Below are 22368 nucleotides of genomic sequence, written 5' to 3'. Positions count from 1 at the left end.
ACAGCTCCCTACCCTGTAACTAGGCTTCAAAATCATACCTACACTGCACTTCACATTCATCTCTTACACCCAGTTCCTCGTGTCAAAGTCTTAAAGAAATGTCAAGAGAAGAGGTCCTTCAACAAGTAGGCAAATCTTCTATTTTTTTTTTTCCAGTGAATCTCTTCTCCACTGTGTCCTAAGATATGCCAGGGTTCCAACAGAAAAAATATACAACCGTGGGCTTTGTCAGTCCTAAAACCATCTTCTTTTCCTAAGTCAAGCCTTCAGAGGAAATTAGAGACGAACCTGCTTGCACAGGGCTTCTCTGGTGGCCCCGATGGTAAAGAATCTGCCTGCAATGCAGGAGACCCAGGTTTGATCCCTGGGTCGGGGAAGATTCCCTGGAGAAGGGAATGGCAACCCATTCCAGTATTCTTGCCTGAGAATTCCAAGGACAGAGGAGCCTGGTGGGCTACAGTCCATGGGGTCACAAAGAGTCCGACATGACTGAGCGACTAACACTGCTTGCAGAAACTCTGGGAACTCTGGCTGGTGGTGAGTTGACAGGTACAACTGGTGAGTTTATTACCCATTATCTTTCTGACCTGTGTCCTTAGAATTCTAGTAGTCTTGACCCTGTGCAGCTGCATTCATTGATCTTTTTCAGTAACAGATTACTTCTATTATTTTTATTTTTCAAATCAAATTCATCAGGTAGAGTAGAAATGTGCCAAGAAAACACAACCTATATAAATGAACACATATATAAAAATACATTAACACAAATGAGAAACAAAAAAGTATGACCTTTATGCTACTATCAAGTCTGACTCACCCCATAACCTAATGGCAGTATCAGTCCTTATCAGGTTCCAACTTGAAGCTCACTCCTTACATTAGTTAGAAAAGTCCCTTACAATACCCACTATGAAATCAAGACAAGGCGGGGAAAAAAAGCCATGTCTGACTCTGCTTCAAACTCATCACTTACACACCTTGTTGTCAACCTCAAATGTTAAGAAACACTTACAGAAGAGGTTCCCTCCAAAATCAACTTCACAAAAAAGTCAGCTTTGAAAGCCCCCCGGCCTCTCCTCCTACCAGAAAGTCCCCACACTTGAGCTCCATTCTTGGGCCTTTAAAAGTCTACTTACAGTGGTGACCATCTTAAAATCACCTTAATCACTTATTCAATAGGTTGCTGTAGGGCAAAGCTCTTGATAAATGGAGGAAAATTAGGCTCTAAGCAGACGAGGAGATATCAAAAGAAAGATATATTTAAAATGAACATAGGCAAAGGAATCAAAGCAAAGACCATCTCTGGTTTAGGGTGGCTGGCCTTCTGTTTATCTTGCTCTCCCATGCTACGATAATAGTCTCAAAGATCTACGCTTAACGTCTCCTCAGGAAGTGCCTTCTTTTGGCCTGTATTACACAGGTTTTCCATGATCTGAAAATCACTAGCCCACATAGCTGGCCTTCTGCTTATCTTCCTTACCAGAAAAGAGAAGCTCAAGCTTGTTCTTTGTACCATTTTTAAATGCTGAGGGCTCAATAATCAAATATCAAAGCACCAGACGTGTGGTAAATGTGACACGTACAAATTTAACCCATCTGTCTACATTTTCTGAATATTGTGAAATTGGTTTGTATAGACACACCCACATGTATGCATGTATATTTTGGCATGTTTGCACTTCCTTGCCTAGTAGATCACTTTTCCACGAACCCCAGCCATTCTACTTGAACCAAGCAGATCTTATCAATAGCCCCATGGTCTAACCTTCTCCTGCCCCATGATACTTTTCTCTTCTTCCCTCTCTCTCTTCTTACAATTCTGGGTAATACAAATCAAGTCCACTCTAAAGCCCTACTAGCCTACGAATTTCAAAGCTAATTTACTGGACCAAGACTTCAGCTCAGTGGTGTCCCAACCACAACAGAAGAAGGGGACCTCTCTATCCTTCTGTCCTTTAAGCTCTGATCTGTACAGGAAGCAGCCAGAAGAAGATCCTGAGCAGCTTTGAAAGCATCTGCTTAGATGATTGTACTCATGTCGGAGCAAGAGCTATTTAGAATAAATGATGCTGAAAAAGAGGCTGGTTCTTCCATAGCACTAATCATTACCCAACCACCCGTTTCTGCAAGCTTACTCCCTCTTTGAGCTTCACAGCTTCAGTGATAGAAGAACGGGCTGGCCCAGGCCTCAGAGAACACCACAGTGAGGGAGCACCCGCCAAGGTCTGAGCAAGACTGTTTATTTCCCGAATGCTTGATGAGGTCACTGGCAACACTCTTTAACCAACAGAGGATGACAGGAAAGTGATATCTTCTTAACACACTTGAGAAGAAACCTATTTTGAGCCCAGGAAAGGCCAAACACACACATGGTAGGAAACACTTGAAAGATAACATAGTAAATCACTAAACATTAAAAATTACTTCTCTTCTTGATCCCAACTGTTCTTGCTGACTGGTATAATAACTTCTTCAGATTTTTCCTTGACTGTATATACAGACATACATGTGTGTGTAGGTGCGTGCGTATTTATAAATGTGTAATATACAAATACGCTATATTTAGTGACTGACTCTTCCTTCTCTTTTGTTGCTTAGTTGTTGTTTCCCGCACTCCCCCAAAGGGTACTTTGAAATCCTTCCAGTTTTTACAATTAAACCTAACCATCTGGACTAAAATCTTCACATTCACTAAATTAGTCACAGATTTTGTGGGTAAGCTGAGAAAGTAAATGCTATGCTCAGTGCTAGGATTTAAACCACATCTACCACAGCAAAACACTCTCTCTCCAATAATCTCTCCAATTATGCACGCACATCCAGGCTCAGATAACATGGAGACAACTAGAGCTCGTCGCACAGAATACTCGTACAATGAGTATTACTCTTCAGATTCCTGACTTTTACAAACAGGCCAAAATGAAATTCTTCAAAAACCCTGCAGATATATTTTACAGACAAAAGACAAATAGGTGTATTTTTACTCCACCATTTAACTTCCTGCTACTACTAGTGTGTGCTGACAGCTTTTCACCCAATTCGGAGGCAATTTGCGGAGATCTGTATCTATGTGCTGAACACCAGTGAAAATGTGATTTGAAAACACTGGACATTTTCTAGACTTTTTTCAAGTATGAAAGTCTACAATCCCTTCAGATTTCACTATCTGTGTCAAAAAGGAAAATTTAATGTGTTTAAGTTTTCAGCTGAAATGCAACAATGGCAAGTGATTTTTGTGTCATCAGCCTGTCACAGGTAAAGGATGGTATATGGTACAGAACTTCATCCACCTAAAGCTGAACAGGAATATCTACAGCTGTGCTAAGGCCAGGTAAGTAGAAAACACTGGTTTTTACAAGGAAATAAGGTACATGAATTTATAGGAGGCTTATGGATTCATATGCTAGCCTTTCAAAGGCGACATTAAGCCTTTAATGTGAGCTATAATAGAAAGTACTAGACTTCTGTGTAAGCAGGTTTATAAAAATCATTTCCAGAGCATCTTAAAAAGGTTAGCATGTTTCCTTTCGCATTTTATATGGGCAACAAAAAGCATCCAGTTAAAACAGTATGCAGAACAGGTTAAAGAGAAGGAAACAGACACAAGCGGACCTTGCTGGCAGGAAGCTGAGCACCACTTCCCTGCGCTGCATGTACATGTGAACACAAACTAAACTCACCGAAATACATGGTATGTTTAGATTAAGTGCTTTTTAAAATCCTCAGAAACATCCACATTGTGGAGGCACTAACAATCTGGGGTAGAGGAAGGGTGGGGGAGACTTTCCTTCCAGGGGGGATTAAAACAGCAAAGAGATTTCAATCTTGCAAAGCCTCTAAGCACTGATAAATATTAACATGAGCTATGCTTTTTTATCTTTGCGCTTTTGTTTTGGTTTCCTAAGTAAACCTAGGTTGAGCACAAATATCAGTCAAATGATACCTAAAGAAATCAAATTTAGGTGGGCATTTGCAGGGATTTACCACCTCTTCAGTAAAACATGACTTTTGGGGGCTTGATTTTTTTAAAAAATTTACACAAGTTTAGTCTACTTCGTGACTATCACAGCGCTAATTTTATAAGATTTAAAAATTTGAAGTTTTACAGCACAGGGAACTATATTCAACATCCCAAGATAAACCATAATAAAAAAGATCATGGAAAAGTGTGTGTGTGTGTGTGTGTGTGTGTGTGTGTGTGTGTATGCATAACTGAGCCACTTGGCTATACAGCAGAAATTAACATTATAAATAAACTATATGTGAATAAAATAAATTTTTTTTAAAGTTTGAAAAATTATGTTGGATGCTCACAGAAATAAAATCCAGTCTCTTTCTTCACGAACATAGAAAATGTTAATAGAAAAACATAAGGGATGAACAACAGCAATATTTAAAAGTCACTAGCTTGACAAGGATGAAAATACTTACACCTAAATCTTTATACCCTCCCTGCTTCCCTATTTCTATAACCCTCCTGCTGCTCACCAACCCCCTCAAAAGAAAATTTGTAAAATGAAGCTATCAGCTATGGATTTAGACTCAAAAATCAAGCCATTTCAAAAGGATCATACCAAAATAAAGGTACTATAACTTAGAAAGGATAAAAACAAAACAAGATCATGGTAAGCCAATTTAACATACTTAAGACTAATTTATCAAATGTGCATCAAGTAACAAGTAATTTTAATGTTACAGAAGAAATGAGTTTTTTCATGGCCAGACAGCATACAAAGATATCATGTAGAAACAATACTTGTAAGTAACCAGAGTTATCATTAGGGTGACAGTTTATACACAAAAGAACACTTTGAGACAAAGGGTTTCACTTCCAAGATTAATGTTAAAATAAGAAACAGTGAACTGGGGAGTGTTGAAAATGATACTTCTAGAAAATAGCACTTTACCAGTGATTTCCTTAAGCCCACTGTCCACAATTGGATTAGAAGGAATACAACTACAACAGGATAAATGCCATGATTTCTGGTCTTTACTGTTCAATATAATCTGTTGTTGTTGTTTGCTGTTCAGTGCTAAGTTTTTGCAACCCCAAGGACTGTAGCCTGCCAGGCTCCTCTGTCCATAGGATTTCCCAGGCAAAAATATCTAGCCCTAAAAAAATTAAAGAATACAGAAAGAACGGAAAAGACAACCTGAAATTCTGGTTGCCAGGCAAGCCCTGTGCTATACCACTTCACTGCCCTGGCTGGAAAGTTTCTCTCTGTTCAGTACCATGTGCTGTGCTGTGCTTAGTCCCTCAGTCATATCCGACTCTTTGGGACCCCATGGATTGTAGGCTGCCAGGCTTCTCTGTTCATAAGGATTTTCCAGGCAAGAATACTGGAGTGGGTTGCCATGCCCTCCTCCAGGGGATCTTCCCAACCCAGGGATGGAAACCAGGTCTCCCGCATTTCAGGTGGATTCTTTATCGTCTGAGCCACCAGGGAAGCACTCAGTACCATGGTCACTAATGAAATAGTAGGAAATTTCTGTAGAGCCCCCATTATTCAAGAGAATGCACTGCTGATGGCCATTTTAACAAAGGCTCTCCACCAACCACCACCTTCCCCAGCCACCTTCTTCCCACTTTTTACTCCCTTCCTCTACCACCACTATCATCAGTCCATCTCATCTGAACAGAAAATTCAGCAACAGCCAGGGTACCCCTCCCAGGGGAAAGAACTTTAAGTTTTTAGTTTCCTGATCAGGCAGCAAAAAAGTGACAACCTGCCTCGGCCTTCCTCCCCTCTGTCTTTATATCTTAAAAAGTACACTTGGCTGAGCAGTTCTCACCATTCACTGATTCAGTCTTTTGTGAAAAACAAGGGTAAGAACAGCTAAACATGATCACAAAACAGTACACTGGGCACTCAATTCCTATATCTTACAGCCTCATTCTTTTACCTCCTGGTCCATAGGATTTGGTGACTGAATAAAACTTAATCTGTAAACAAATGGTTTGCTCTACAATTAAACCATTCATTCCTTTTTTTTTTTAAACTGCTTGGCTGCTACCCAACCCAGAGACTTCTAGGTTCTTCCATTATTTAGTGATCCCAATGGTTAAAAGGCAATAAGCTCATTCGGAGTTTATAAAACTATGCACTGTCAACAAAAACATGTAATGCTTCCAAGACGTACAGTGGCTTCTACACACACAATGGGGAGCTGTGTGTAGTCTCCCCCAAAACAAAAATGCCCAGCCCCAATTAAGCGCCCTGGGGGCCTTCAAAGCAGTTATGCTAAGTTGCAAATACAGCAACATCCACTTGAACTCCAATGGTCTTGTATGCTTTTCCTCCCAAGGTAGGGAAAAGGCTGGGGCAGACCAACCTCATTAAAGGGTAATTAGTGAACCCCAGGACTTGAGGGGCTAGCACAATCGTGCCCATTGTAAGCATTTCACCATGGGGCCACTCTTTTCTCTTGTTCTTTTTTTTAAACCCAGGAGGTCTCTACAATCTGAAAGGACCACATTTTAAATTTTTAAGGATTTAATCTGGCTCTTTTTTTCTACTACCAATCTTAGAGTAAAAAGAAAGGAAGCAAAACAAAGAGCGTTCCTACTTCTTTTGTAGAATTCCAGCACAGCTCAAAGTTTTTCAATAAAATAACTTGAATAATTCATATTCTACATACAATAAATAATTTAAGTTTACTTTTAAACAGTGAAATAAATGCTCTATCTCCTGGCTATAGAGATTGAAAATAACACATTAAAAAAAAGGACATTATAAATCAATCAATACAAGGCTTTTATAATTACATGTGACAGTGTAGTGGAAAAAAATTGATCTATTTACATGTGAAGGTGTTATTTAGAAACTAATACAGAGTAATGTGATCAACATAACCACTTTACCATCAATAAAATTCTTCACACCTCTTTAAAACCATCATTACCGTTGATATCAACCTGCCAAGATGCTGAGGACTGAACACTACTATAAAATACACCAGTAAATGTGGCTGTTTACACTCTTTAAGACTACCTCCTTTCTGCAAATACTAAACCTGAGATCCCACTGCCTTGCTACTAAAATTCACAGTACAAGAGAAAGTAGTCTTTTAGGCAAGTAATAAAGCTAAATTTGAACTTCTCAGCAAACAAGATGTAAACAATTCTGATATTTACATATTATATGTAATATAATGGATGGATCAGTATCTTTGTTTAAAAACAACAACAACAAAAAACACTAAAAAGGAGGAAAAGAGTTTGGAGTAAGTGACTTCCCTCAGAGTAGAGCCACCCCCAAACCCAGAGTTGGAAACACTTCCTTGCAGTGGATTATGTAGGATAAGGGGAACTACAGTCACAAGTAGCCGTCGACTACGCCCACCGCAGCCCACCAGGTCCAACAGCTTCCAGAAGGTGTGCTCAGGATCTGGGTACAAACTTGGGGGAGAATTGTTAGTGCCCATCGTGATGTCTTTAACCCCTGCCCTTGTATTTGTTAAGCCCAATTAATCACCTAATTCATTTATTTTTTGAGTATCAAATTAAAGAATTTTAAAGTGTTTAACAAATCTTTTGTGTTTTTACTGAATATTACATTATAGAGATGATATACTTAGAAGCAAATCTGTGTGTATTTGTGTTGTTAAAACATTGCATCAGGAGGTACCCTCCATTAAAACCTGGGCAAACATCCTTTTTATGTTTATTTTAGAAATACAAAATTGATTTGTGTTAACTTAAACATACACAGTACATTTTGAGAAATCTTCAAAAAGGTGGAAAAAGCTTATTATGAGATGGTGGAGGGACCCCACCGTGGTTATTGTGCTTCTTTTTAAAAAAAAAAAAAAAACAATCTTGTGCATAGAAGGCTTCAAGGGGGAAAAAATGCAAATCCTGGAAGTCATTCCCAACAGTTGGAAACTCTGCCTCTTCAAGTAAATCCAAGGGCTCAAAAAATAAATATTCAAGAGCATTAATTTGTTTCTAGATGTGTGCGTGCAAGTAAAACAGCAGTCATAATGTGGAAATTTCAGTCACATTTTGCAACTAATTGGAAGCAGATTAGAATTCCGCCCCAGGGGAACGTTGTCAAACTAGAAGCAAATGAAGAAAGAGGTGAAGGCGTCGTGAAGAGCTGACAGATTTACAGCGCTCAAGGCTATAAACGGGTCCATGCTGGGAAGGAGGGCGCGGCCCGGCGGCGCGCCCCCGACACGGCCCCCACCACTCCCACCGTCGGGAGCGCGCGGCCCGGCCACGCCCCCAAGGGCCCTGGGACCTCCATCTGCTCCCCCAGAGAAACAATAAACCAGGCCTTCCTGAGAAATCCGTGGCCCTGATAAGATAGAAAACCTGCAGGCTGATAAACTCAGGAAAGAAGGGCAAACGTCAGAGGGAGAGAAGGTTTTTGTTTTTTTTTTTTACCAGTGGGGGAGGGGAGCGAAAAAGCAAGCAGATTGTGGAGGATAATACAGCTATAGAGTAATGGAAACAGCTGCTCGCTTTCTACTTCAGTGTCTGGCATCTGCTGCGGCATCATGGGAAAGGCTGGTGAAGGATTTGGGCAAGGAATGTAAATGGAGACAATTGGCCAAATGGAGTTTGATGCGGAAAAGCTCAATTGCTCTGTCTTCAAATCATGTTGTTCCCTTCGGGGAGCAGAAACCAACAATATGACTGAACTCACATTCCACTTTCAAACCAGTTGAAAGGTTTGGGAATGTGAAGCGCTCTTCAACCAGTTACTTCAGATGTGAAATAATATAAAGGCATAAAGCCTCGTTGTTGGAACAGCCTCCATTTATCAAAGTGCGCGGTGGCTAGTCTTCTGATCTTCATGGAAAACTTAAATCGGAGTCCTTTTTTCCCTATGGACTCCACTTTGAGAAAAATGTTTCTTAAATCACCGCTGCTTGCTTACTTCTGAACTGGCTCAAGAGACAATTTCTACTTGTGGTGCCTTATTTTCCCCTTGGCTGCAAAGATTCGGTTCAAATTTCATTTCCATCACAAAAGAATTTGCAAAGAAGGAAAATGAAGAAACATAACTGAAGTGCGGCTGTGCTAGTCATAAGATTATAATAAAGCACAGATTTGATAGCATTATCCATGTACTGTGGTGAACCACACACAAATAAACAGTTCTCCATGAAGAATGAAAACCCGAGGCTTCTGCCCTTCCAATTCAAACATTATTGTTGCTTTTAACATGAGCCGTCTGTAAATCAGCTGAGGAGGTGACAGGAAATCCAAAAGTAATCTGGTCTGGCTAGGCACACTTTGTTAAAAAAAAAATAACAATAAGAGATGCTTTCCAATTCATCCTGATGATGTTCTCAGTGAATGGATAAAACTATAAAATCCAGGCGTGGAAACAAATAGTACTTTTATGCAAACTGAATTCAAACACATAGCAGGTATAGCAACCAAGAAAGTACAGCCTTTCAGTAAGGGGAAAGCATATAATCTACCAGGGAAGGACTTAAGGACCTTTGAACCTGCAGTGACTAATGCAAAAGACAAAAAGGATGGATCTAAAGCGGCCAGAGGACCATATGTGCTTTCCTGAGAAACCAAACCAGAAGTTTTCCTTAATCAAAAGGACACACAGTGACTTCTAGGAGTTCCTGAAAGTGTGACCAATTGGAATTTGGTCTGTTGCTAATTGAAGCATATAAAAGAGTCCATTTCTTAAAACACACTACACTTTTTTTTTAATTCACTGCCACATGACAAAAACCAGAATCAAGTTGACTGGTAGAAGATCAGTGCAACCAAAGACCAAGCTATTATTTCAAACTGTCAGGGGAAGGCAGTAAAATTGCTACCAGGTCTCCTTAAGTTACCCTTCAATAAAAAGAAGCCATCAGGGAAATAAGAGAAAAAGAAAACACATCAAAACCTTAAAAGTCCCTTTAAGTAAAATTATACGTCTGTGGCACCATGCCATCTGTTCTCTGGTTAACATAATAAGCCAATTCCACGACCTAAATATCTGCTTTCTAAAATCATTATGTATAACACAAAATATAATCAATATATTTTTAAACTGCAAAAGCTGCCTTTTATGGCATTACTGAAATATGCTTAAATGTCCCCATAGGCACGTTTTTCTTAAGATGCTAGTGAGAATAAGGATTCCCAGGAGTTGCAGAAAGCCAGTGGTTGAGCTAGAACAGTCACAGTGAATAATAAAAAAACTAGGCTGGGAAGTAGGGATGATAAAGAAGAAAGAGTAGCTTTGAAAAATCAACAGCAGTGTCTATTCATCACTTCCAACCCATTTGTTTGAGCACCCTTCCCTTTGAGTTCCCTATTAAAACCAAAATATATATTATTAAATTTTCATTTAGCGTCACAGGATGGAATGGGGTGGGGGGCGGGGGTGGTTCTTTCTAAATACCAGATGACATCCACGTGGTTTAGGGGTCACTAATCTATCAAAATATAAGAAGTATTTGCTTTGTAATCTCTTCAGTTCTTCAGGCAAAAGCCATAATCTATTTCAATACTTTTTCAAAGGTTATGTCTAACCAAAATTTAGCAGGTATGCAGAACTCAATTCTAGGAACAAGGTGCCAATCTCCCTGTCTTGAGTATCCTTTATATATCCCAAAACAACATTACAAACAGCCCAACTGATGATTAATCTCCTATGAATTATTTAACAACCCTTCATTCAGTTGCAAAGGCTTTGTTCCCACTGCAAACCTTTAAGGTTGAATTAAAAAGAACTTGCAACAGAGAGCAAAAAGTCACTAAAGAAACATCATCTGGAAGAGAGACATGGATAGATATAGAGGGGCCAATTACTTTGTAGCAGAGTAGAACAGATAAATCAACTGTGACTTTTTAAAAAAGAATAAAGCCCACAGTAACTAAAAACTCCCAATCCACTCCCAATCCAACAGCTGTGTATGAAATTATAACATTTCTATACACATGTCTATGAAATAAATACCAGTCACAGGGTACCAGTCTGATCCCTCTAAGAGCCTGTAATGATGACCGAAGTCATTCCTGAGACAGAGATTTCACCTGTTCTCTTTCCCTGTAACTTTAAATGTACAGATTAAGAGGGTATTATTATTAACAATAGTACTAGTGAAGAGGAGTTATTTCTACTCTGCTGTTGCTAAGGATCTCTCAGTATTTGCTTAGTTCTGTGTTCTACAAGAATGCAATACAAGTAACTTAGGAATCAACTGTTTAGTATTCAAGCAAAACCCTTGATGTTCAGATCACCGGCAAGTTCAGAGTGCTGGCAATCAAAACTATGTTGTGCTACAGTAATTACTATGAAAAACTTCCAGTGCTTAATATTAAAGAATAGAATAACATGATCATTCCACCTCTTCTGCACATCTAGAGTGTGTTCAACATGGCAATTATCTCTGTTCAAGAAGCAGAGAGTTTAAACTGCATTTAAACTCAATTATAGCCATGACTTTTTAAACATACACTTCAAAAGGCAGGTTTCATCACATTCAAATCACTGAGCAAAATCTCCCCAGCTTTAAAAAAAAAACTAGTTTTTATCCCTCTCCCATGAGACCTCTTCAAGAATAAAAATGATTTCTTTTTAGTTTTTGGACCCACTTCCTTCTTCCTTTATTTAAGTAGGGGGATGACTGAGCCATGGTGAAAGACAAACAGAGATCCCATCTGATAAAAGCATGGGATGTGCAGCCCTCCCAAATGTCATTACCACACCACCTAGAACTGCCACCATTCTTAAAAACCAGATCACACACTTGTTAACAAAAAACACATTACTTTGCTACTTTGAAGAATGCAAAGCAACAAGGAGTGGTAGATTTATGATTTAAGTGTTCGTGGCTAAAATAGCTTTCCAATTATCAAGAGCCTCTTAGGAAGAGCAGGAATGCATGTGTTAATGACTGCAACCAGGGGTTCCTTCTCCACTTTTTTGTCAGAACCCAGGCACATCCTCCCTGCAGCTTCACCATTAACATGTCTGTTTCCTGTCAGCCCACTGAGAGATAATGTCATTTATCTCAGGGAGGCACAAGCCCAGTCATTAGCTTCTATAAAAGACCTCAAACAAAGGCCGGATAATGTTTTACCCAGGGCTCTTACTAAAACCAGAACCCAGAACCTTGGCAGTCTAAAAGTCAAGGACTCCAAAGTTATCGTCGTTAAAAGAGTATTTTCCTCATGATCAACAATCCCAGACTAATAGCTCTAAACCAGAGTAAGGCCTATGGAGAGCAAATACCGGTTCAGGACACTACCACATACAATTAGATTAACCGATAAACGCTGACCAGAGCTAGCCTGGGACAGCCTTTGCCCCTCTTGCCTCCAGGGGGAAAATTGACAGAATAATTCAGATACTGACTAAATAGTTAGATCTTTGAAGAACTGACCCCTCATTGTGATTGCCTGCAGGAACTGAATAACCATTATAAAGTGTTCAATGGCTGGGCTTCTGGAAATCTTTTAAATAAAAGTGGAACTGGTTAAAATAAATGTAGGAACATATGTTTTCACAGTGTTGCTCATATTACTGCAATTCTGAGTTTCTATGAAGTACCAGGTGAACTTTTTTTAAATTAAAAAAAAAAAAAAACAGGCACACACAGGCACAGTCAAAATTGGAGCAAATCTCAGCCATTCAACCCATGTTTTTCATGCTGAAAATGAAGAACAGATGGTTCTTTCCATGTTGTTTGAATCTGGTTATTGAACACCTCTGTGGTTAGGGAGATTTCTGCTTAGCACTTTCGGCATACATTTCATTTACTAACTATAAAATGCTGCTTAGGAAAAATAAGTCTTTATAACACTCTAATTAAAACCATCTTGCAGCCAAGCAATTTTACTTGAAGAGCATTCTTAACCTCATGACATTTTGACAATCAATCCCTCTAGCCCACCCTCCCCTTCTTTTTACAGACTATTTGCAAAGTTATTAAAAGTTGGTAAACATTATTTATCTCTTTTAGCACAATCAGTTGTTGAGTTTTCTTTTTTTTACATCTCTCCAGCAAACCCAGCAGATTTCAGATACTATGCTCAGAACCCAGTGATGTGCCTGGCCATGCAAATATTCCAAGCTTCCATGGGTTCTCACAGAAGACTTCCTTGGGGAAAGGGCAGCCCATCTCAAAAGCCCTGTCACCCTGTGAAGAAGCCAATAAAAAGAAAGGAGCTGAATCAATGCTGATTGGGAGCTGCCCTTAGTTACCAACCTTTTTAACAGCTAAGTCCCTTATGTAGCTTTCCAAACAGTTTGCTGTCCAACAACAATGGACTTTGTTCTTTAATTATAGCAAGTGACCTTTCTGCCCTTTTATTTCACAGTAGATAAACTGTGCTCTCTAACTAGAATTTGTAGGGGGCACTGTATTTGGGGGGAACCCTATCATTCACAAAACTCATTAATCAAAATATGTTCTTCAACTACTCACGCTCACTTAGACAACGTGCCAGAATTCCCTAGTGAAGTGTAAAAAGGCTTCTACAAGAGAAGAAAATGAATGATATCCTTTATAGACAGGTCCATTTGTAGATACCACATGTAGGCTGTTAAGGACCAGCTTAATGAAAGCAGCACAATATTACTAAAACCATTCTCTTTGCTAAATAAATGTGCACTGAATAGTTAGAACCCCAGACCCAAACATAAGATTCCCTGTGCTTTTAATGTGTATCTGAAGTCTCAGCTGTTTTTAAGAATTCATCTATGTATTTTTTAACTTCTCAGTGATCAAATAAACCCATATACCATACTGAACTTTAGCCCAGCTGATTGCCTGTGTCTGATAAGTCAAAACTATAAGACAGTTAAGGAGGACACATGCAGAAGAGCCTCAATGCAGGCTATTATGCTTCAAAAGAAAAGGAGGGGGCAGGTGGAGAAGCAGGTTTTAACAACCAAAAGCCAACCTGTCAAATCTACTTATTCAGACACGTCACTGGTGGCTTAACCACAAAATGGGCTATAGGAATGCAGCTCAAACATCTTAGAATTATGGCATGTTTTGATTTTGTTCACGTATTAAGGGAGTGGCGACTTTTACAACATACTTGTGGTTTCCACATAAAGGAGTAGAATGCTCATTGATTTAATTAGGTTTCATAAGGTCCAATTTATCATGTTTTACATGACTTTCTGTAGTGAAGAAACAGAATAAACAGACCAAAAATAGACATTTAAGCATGCTGTGAAAATTAACCAGTGACAGCAAGTCTTATGAATCTCCTGTGAACCATCCAACCAGGGAGGAAAAAAAAAAAGCACAGACACCACACTGCACCCCCCTCTGGTTTTCACATTTGGCCCCTTCATGAGCCACATCCGACTGCTGAAAATTAATCATCTTCACTTTTGAGACACTTACTCTTCACAACCCAGACAATCAAACAAGGCTTTGAAATTAAACCATTGTACAAAAACGTCAAAAAGCCTTTCTCAAAGGATGCCTCAGTGTCCGAATTATCTGGTCAGGTAAAGCTTGTCCTACTAAATCTTTCCCTCAAGAGGTCTCCTCCCATCATTAGAAATTATTTTCTAAACTGAAGTCAAGTTTTACACAACCAAGAGTTAGTGGCACTGGAGTTACTTCCCTGGGAGGCATCTGTACAAGGCAGTGCCATTCCTGTGTGCCAAGGAGGAAACATTCTTAAGAAGAGTCCTCCTGGGGTGGGGTGGAGGTAGACAGGAAAGCTGGAACAAGCTTCCAGACCCTGGGCCACCACTACAGGATTCAAGGCCCTGAGCGCCACCCCTGAAGGGTCGCTGTGCCCACACCAGCAGCTGTGGCTGGCAGTGGTATGAATCGAAATACACTATGCTTGCTCCCCTCCTCCACCCCAGACCTGCCATGACTTGTTTGCTCTTCATTTAGGCCATTCATATTATCACATTTATACTGCTCTGACTGAAGATGAGTTGCATGTATATGAATAATTTAATTCTTTCATTTTTCATCCAGTTTCCTCTGTGACTGGAAAGTGAAAAGAACACAAAAAACTGGAGAACCAACACCATGCTCTAATCTCAGTTGCCATGACAGCAGCCTTTGAGATACTGAAATGTCCCGATTGCCAGCTAAACAAAATTGTTGAATGTGAACATTTGGCTGGAAGATTAAAAGGCTAAGGGGAATGCAAAAGGGCAGTACCTCCCACATTCCAGGCAGCAGTGAATCCAATCAAATGGCTCTGACTCCTTAACCACAGCCATTGTGAGCACTGGATTAGGGCAATTCATCTAGATAGTTAGAGCAGATTAGAACTGCAATTTGAAGACTATTGGCAACAAAAGTAAATGCACTACTGTACTAATAAGATTTCAGAATACCCTTTAGTAGAAATTGTGAGAAACTCTACATTTCAGCATAAGAAACAAAACCTGGATTTTTAAAAAAATGTATTTAAATTCATCAGTTCAAAATGCTGTCTGACCAAGGGCTTATGGATTAAAGAAGCAGGCATGCAGAAGGTTTTTTTTTTTATTTTGGCATCATCTACACCTTAATGTACCTTCATCAACTTCTTAAATTTTAAAACCAAAACTTCATTCCTGTACTCCCATTTAAATCTTTAACAGAGGAAAACAAAAAGATTTAAACAGACAGCGGTGAGTAATTGGACACAGAAATTGTCACCCTAAAACATTTCACATTTCTGATATGAGAAATAGCAAAAATTAAATTATTGAATAAGCATATATATCCAAACAATCATGCCACAAACCACATGATGTGCATTCTGCTTCCACAAAGCACAATCTACAGTATTAAGAGTTAACTTTATAGAGTCAGCACTTCTCCCCCAGCTCACTCTCAACCTGTTCAGTGGACTGAGTGCCTTCAGCTCTGGGACATTACTTAATGCACAGTAATTGCCAGCGCATTAAGTCCTAGGCCTCCAGCACTAAGCAGCACAACAGTGGGGGCAATTTTTCAAAGGCAGTATCTCACCAGACTTTCAGACAATGACAAAAGATGGGTAGAAGGGTCCAAATTACCTGCATCAACCCTCCCACTGCTCAGATGCAACACATATTTAGAGTATCTTTCGGCTCTGTTTTCACATTTCAGCACGCCAATCCACCAAGTCTATTTCACTTTTCTTACCAACCTTTCAGCTCCCTGGTCAAGCTAGAAACCCAAGCGATAACACTCTTTAAATCTCTAGCTAAGAACTGGGCAAGGGAACAAGGAAAGAGCCCTGGCAGCCACCAAAACCATTCCATTCTTGCTACACAGTTATGAAACCAGTGACCCTAGGATACCAAGGTTTCATTGAAGAACAATAACAGGATGATATCCTTTAACAGGATTATTTTGGAGAACATCATGAGAAAAATGTGTGGAGGGTGGAGTGTAAGTTAAAATCCTAGACATACTTCTATGGGGAGGGAACGTGAACCCTGCACCTAAGGACACATTACCAAAAATACTAGGACATGCACATTAAAACAGAAGACAGTTCTCCTTAGGGGAGAAACCAGGACAAGAGGTACATGGGTCCAGGAGCAGGTTTTCTATTAAAAGCACATTGCAACTGGCTGACTGGCCAAGAGCCCTTGGGTAAGGCAAAAGGTACTTAGAGCACTCAGACCCTCCCACCTGAGGACCCAAACACTAGCACCAGAAGCAGCAGTAGCAGCAGAAGCAAGAGCTAAACACTGCACCCAAGTAAGCTACCCTAGACCAAACGTTTACAGAAAAGATGCACAGAAGAGAAATCTCACAACGAACCAGAAAGCACGAAGAAGTGCAAGGCACATAGAGGCACACACCCCCCCACCCCCGACTCCCACACAAATGCACACAAAGAGAAAAGTAGGAGATCTAAGAAGGCGACTTTATCCTACCTTCTCAGTTTTCAGTTTCTTGATTCGCCTGTGGCTCTCCTCCTCCTCCTCTTCCTTCTTTACCAACATAGAGTTTCCCATGAGCCCTGAATCCGGGGCACTTTTGCTAACTTCCCCAGCAGCCGTGACGCTGCCACTCCCAGTGCCCCCGCAGTGGAAGGGGCTCGCGCCACCTCCATTGCTCTTGGCCCCAAAGCCATAGAGGTGCCCCCCGGAAGGGGCCTGGCTGCCACTGCCATTCTGGTGGCCCTGAAGCAGGTCGTGCTTGTCCTTCCTGGATTTCCCCGCATCCTTATCCCGCTTGGCTCCTCGGCTGCTCTGGCTTTTACCTGGCTTCTCCTCTTTGCTTTTCCCGCAGGAGGCTGCCCCCGCGGTAGCAGCGGAGGTGCCGGTGCTGGTACTATTGCTGTTCGGGTTGCCGCCGCCGCCGCCGCCGCTCACACTTTGACCCAGCGCTGAATTCATGCCAGTTGCCTCTCCAGGGCGCCCTTGGACTTCCTGCCTCTTGCCAGTGCCGCTGATCTCGGGAATCCCATACAAGGCAGCAGAAGGCAGAGATTTATTAGCATCCTTAGAAGTTTTACTCCTTTTCACTTTTGATTTGCTGGTCTCTTTGTGCGAATTCCCCTGGGGAGCAGAGGGCTGAACAGAAGCAAATTTTAGGCCATCAGCTAAGGCTGCGGGAGCGCCGGCCCCACTGGAGGCCAGACCTCCACAATCCTTAGAGTTGCCGCTGCTAGTAGTGTTGGTGGAATTATTCATTTCAAATTTCTGTCTGTCCTTCTCCAAATCAGCGTCCAAATCAATTATTAAATTTCCAACCCCGATTTCCCAATCATCGCCACTGTCATAAGTATCAACCGTATTTGGATCCACACCTTTTCCTGCCGTAGAAATGTTCACTGACATCCTGAAGATGAGATCTCTAGAATAAAAATCCGATGAACTTTCCTTTGGAGATGAGGGGACATTCGTTTACCTCCGCTGGGCTTTCTCTTAAAAAAAAAAAAAAAAGGCTTCTAATCTTCCTCTTCTTTTTCCTGCCCCAGGAATGGGTCCAGGGATTTTACACCCTTCAGTCCAGGTCCACCTTTTCCTGTGAAGGGGGAAAAGTCGAATATTTCTTGTCTGGGTGTTACCAGAATAAAAAACGATTAATACTGGGGAGTCAGTAAGGGGTACAGGGAAGGATGGTGAGGAAGGTGGCTCATGTATTGTCTCCACAGTCCAATATCAGGTTTAAAGAAAAATAACCAAACCCAAAAAACATACCCATGACAGTAAGCATCTTACAGTAGCTAAAAAAGAAAAGCCCTTTATCAACGACACAAAGATAATCACTTTTAAAAGGCATTAAAATATCTTAAGGATCTGAGTGAAGTCCAGAAAGGTTTAAGGAAAAAAAGAGTTTAGCTTTTTTTTCCCCTAGCACATACACATGATAACAATCCCAGAAACACAGGCTGAACACTCAGACAAGAGGAAGGAACACGTTTTAAACACCCTTAAGCATGTCCTAGATCTTACAATTTAAAAGACCAGATCCTGGAAGTTCTCTGAGGCTAGTTTCAGAATGATGTTGCTAAATTTTCCTCATTTCTAATTTTATTACTTCTTTTTACAAATTGTCTGGGCAATCTGTTTTTTGTTCCCAGTAAGGAACAGAAAAAAACAACCAATAACCCCCCACACCCCATACATATGCCCCCATCTCCTATCCTCTCTTCCCCAACAGTTTATACAATTTTATACACACACGTCTTTAAGATCATTTCTCTATTTTAAAAAAAGACAGTGCTAAATAAAAGGCTAAATATCTGCCTTTTGAGGAAAAAAAATTACATCTAAACAATTCTACCATACTCCTAGGTCACAGACTGGCTCAATCTGTTAAATATGGTGCTACTGACTGTACGGGAAACTGATTAAGACATACACTTTAAGTGATCTGCGCCAAGGTGGCCTCAATGACCGCAAATGAGTGTGTGTTTGACAAAGATCAGTTAAAACGGTTTTTAAAGGGATCAGCCCCTTTTTAACAGTTGATTGTCAAGGAAAAAAAAATAAATATACATACACACACACACAGACATTGCTTACCTTTAATCCTTTATCATTTTTTAATTAGGCCAGCAAATCAAAATGCCTTTCCCACTCCACTCGGCAAACAAGCCTGTGCCTCATTTTACTTAAACACCAAATGATCAAGAAGGAACGAACCAAATAACACATCTCAGCCAGAATAATCACTCGATAACATTATTCCACCTCCCCACCCCCCCTTTTGGCAAACGGATCAGTCCTTTTCTCCTTAAAAAAATGTGTCACTGTACAGCTGGAAGATAATGTTTCACATTCACAACAGAAGCACCAAAGGGTTTTTTTTCCTCTTAACAAGCATCGAGAATAATAGTTTTAAAAAAGAGAGCGCTTAGAGAAAAAAGTTTTCCCAACTTCTCATTCCGCCTTCAGTTCCAGACTTCAGAGTCACCGTGATCAGTAAGTAATGATCCCATGTAGCAAACCTACAGGCGTCCGCTAGTACAAGACAGAATGTGCTAACATCGGGATAAATTAGTGAAAGGGAAGAAAGAATAAGAAGAAAGGACTGAAAATCTGGGCTGGATTCCGCCTGTTAGTCGGGAAGTGGCATTTTTCCGCCCGTCCTGACAGATTTGATTTCTTGAACTAACTTAAGAGGAAAGGAGGGGGGAAGGGGTGGGGGAGAGAGAAGGGACGGAGGGGAAGGAGGAAGAGGAGGAGGAAAGGGTGGGATGAGAAGCTGAACAAGGGGAGAAAAAGAAAGGTGTGGAGGGGGAGGGGAGCAGATGATTCAGTGAGCTGATAAACCAGTTAGAACAGCATTCGCTCCGGGCGGGGGGCGGGGGGCGGCGGGCGGCAGGGTGGGGAAAATAACGGCGTTTAAAATTGGTTCAGTCTTCGAAACCTGAAAGGATGTGATGTTTTCCTGTTTTATGTTGTTTTAAGAAAAAGGAACCGAGTTCCTAGTATAGTCCCCGAGGTGGGGGGAAAAATCCGCTGTCGCTCAAGCCAATCAGTCATGTGGTAATTCGATAATTAGAGTGAAAAAAAAATTTTTTTTTAAGGCGACCTTTTTCAGGACAGTTTTTCCCATTTATAGTCGCAGCAAACGGTGCGTCTCCTTTTTATTTTTCTCTCCTCCTCCTCCCTCACCCACCACCTCCTGTGTTTAGTCAGATGGCCCCGGAGCTTGGCTTAGTATTTTTAATTAGCTGGCGTTTGGAAGCTAAAAGCAGTAATGAATTGTTGATGGATTGGAAGTGGAGAGTCGCTTTGCTGGAAATGTCGGGGCTGGGAGAGGGGGATGGGCGAGTTAGCAACAACCAACCATCTGAAAGGAGCGATTTTGTTACAGTGCAAGCCTTTCACATCACGTGAGGATCAAGGGCTCAATTGGTTGTCGTGAGAACAAAAATGGTGACAAGCGTATCAAGAAAATACTGATCTGGTCTTTAAAAAAAACCTGAAGGTCTCTCCCCTCCCCCTACATACACTCGCCGCCCCCCCCCCCGCAGCCTCCCCCCCCCACCCCCGCCCTTGCAGTGGGAGCAGCTACAAGTTATGAATGTGAAACATTTCTCGCAGATCTAGGCTCTCGGAAGTTCGGAAGGAGTGAAATGTAATGAGCACAAGAGCAAAGCAGATGTTTTAAAGAAACACCTTATAAACCTTTCCTCAACTTATCTCCAATTTGTCGGCTTTGCCAAGGGGCCAGGGATGCAGAAGACTAGTCGAGGGGGTAGGGCACCTCCACGCTACTTGGATTTTAGGGACCCCCCCCCCACTCATGTCTTAAACAAAGAAAAACATTTTACTAGCTCCAAGCCAGGTCCTGTAATAAACACACCATTGTTACTATTTGTGGGTTTGTTTGGGTTGGGTGGGGCATTTTTTCCCCCTTAATGGTGTTTTCGCAGCTTGCTTTTTTTAAGGAGGTGGAAAATGGTAATTATAACCATTACATGTAGTGGGTGACTATTCCCTTGTTTAATATTAAATTATTGGGCACTGGATGTGACAAGAGACAGAAATCGGCTTGTTCTGCCCTTGCCCCCATTTTCCTGGCTCGGTTTTGAAGAGGGTCCTGCCCAGCTAGGACAGGAGAGGGAGAGGTGAGGTGCGCTAGAGAATGGACACTGCACATCAGGATTTGTAACTGTGTCACTTTTTTTCTCCTTGGGTCGCCCCAAAGGTAATTTACTCTTAAGTTACCCCGAGTGCCCAGTCAAGCTTAATTTGTGTGAAGAAGTTACAAATGCTTCACCCTCCACTGAATAAAATTCACCCTTCTTGGGTTGTTGTTCTCAATGCAAAAGCCAAACCCTGTAACTAGTTCCTCATTTCAATGCATAAAACTCGCACATTCCCCTGCATGAAGTCCCCGCTAAGTGCTATAGAGAGACACACCACGCAACCGTACTTACGGTCTGTATTGGATCGAGTTGACCTTTTCCTTCTAACTGCATTGAATGTGTTTGGTTGCAGCCGCTTTATTTTGGAAATTATAATCTCTTCAACAAATTTATTATTAAAGAAGATGGACCATCAAATGTCACAGACTGTCCTGTGTATTTTTTTTATATAAAAGCAAAAATTAAAAGAAAAAAAAAGGAAAAGAAAAATCCCCCTGGTGCACACACACAAGCTTGTTCTGCAACACTGAAATCAGGACTGAAACACAACACACACACAGGGGGAGTGGAGCAAAAGGAGCTCTCAGCCTCTATACCTGAAAGGGACTTTTCTTTGTTCCCATTGCCCTTTCTCATCGGGCCAATCAGAGAGCAGCTTTTATGAAACTAGGCTCTCTCATTGGTTAGCTGCTTTCTCTTGGCTACTGTAGGGGGTTGAGATATACACACGTATAAAACACACACAGAGAACGGGTGGGGGTGCGGTGGGGGGTGGTTGTGGAGACAAAGCGTTTTATTTTCCAACCAGATTGGGGTTGAGGAACCTCCTGCAGTAAGATGAAGAGAAAAAAAAAAAAAAAATGGTACGCCCGTTTCAATTACTACATCATTCACATAAAACACTTATTTATTAAAACAAATCTCAAACAGGCTGCGAGGAGAGGATGTCGGTAAATACAAGTTTGATTGTGTTATCTTGGGGGAAATAATGTATGTGATCGCTCGGTGGCACAGGGAAGCCAAATGAGCCACTAGCGCCTAGCGAGGAGAAAAGGGAGGCTGGCTGTGTGGAAATGATTGCGAGCGTTTTGCTGGCTTCCCTTCCGTGTTGCGAGGACTCGGCAGCGCGAACTCCCAAGACTGATTTTCTGTATTGCAGCTTCTGGCTTTCAACTCTCCCCCACCACTTTGCCCTTCTTCCAATTTTTTTTTTTTTTTTTCTTTCCCTGAGTCTCTCATTTTACTCGCTGATTAAATAAGAAAAATCGATCTGGGGGTGAAGGCGGTGGTGGGGAAACAAGTAACCCTTTTGTTCCCAGGCTTCTGGTCCACAAGCAATGAAGTGTGAACGCTAGCAACCATTTAACCACCACTACGTG

The 22368-nt window shown here is 41.1% G+C and overlaps 1 protein-coding gene across 3 annotated transcripts in view; it reads right to left on the bottom strand.

Moving 5' to 3' along the window:
- ZNF608 (zinc finger protein 608) overlaps positions 1–21602 on the bottom strand; it is a 109106-nt gene extending 87504 nt beyond the window's left edge. The window contains exons 1-2 of one of the 3 annotated variants that reach the window (XM_061422930.1): positions 21281–21602; positions 16815–17910 (exon numbers count right to left, since the gene is read on the bottom strand). In XM_061422930.1, coding sequence (XP_061278914.1) covers positions 16815–17723 — 909 coding nt within the window. In that variant the 5' untranslated portion in view covers positions 17724–17910; positions 21281–21602. Of the gene's footprint in view, positions 1–16814; positions 17911–18914; positions 20340–21280 lie in introns of those variants that run through there. The other 2 variants (XM_061422929.1, XM_061422931.1) reach the window with 2 other exon arrangements.
- Positions 21603–22368: the final 766 nt, after the last annotated feature.

The sequence above is a fragment of the Bos javanicus genome, chromosome 7 (genome assembly GCF_032452875.1).
Source record: "Bos javanicus breed banteng chromosome 7, ARS-OSU_banteng_1.0, whole genome shotgun sequence".
NCBI classification, from domain to species: domain Eukaryota; kingdom Metazoa; phylum Chordata; class Mammalia; order Artiodactyla; family Bovidae; genus Bos; species Bos javanicus.
Note: the sequence above shows the minus strand (reverse complement) of the source record. Positions and strands in the feature narration are given on the sequence as shown.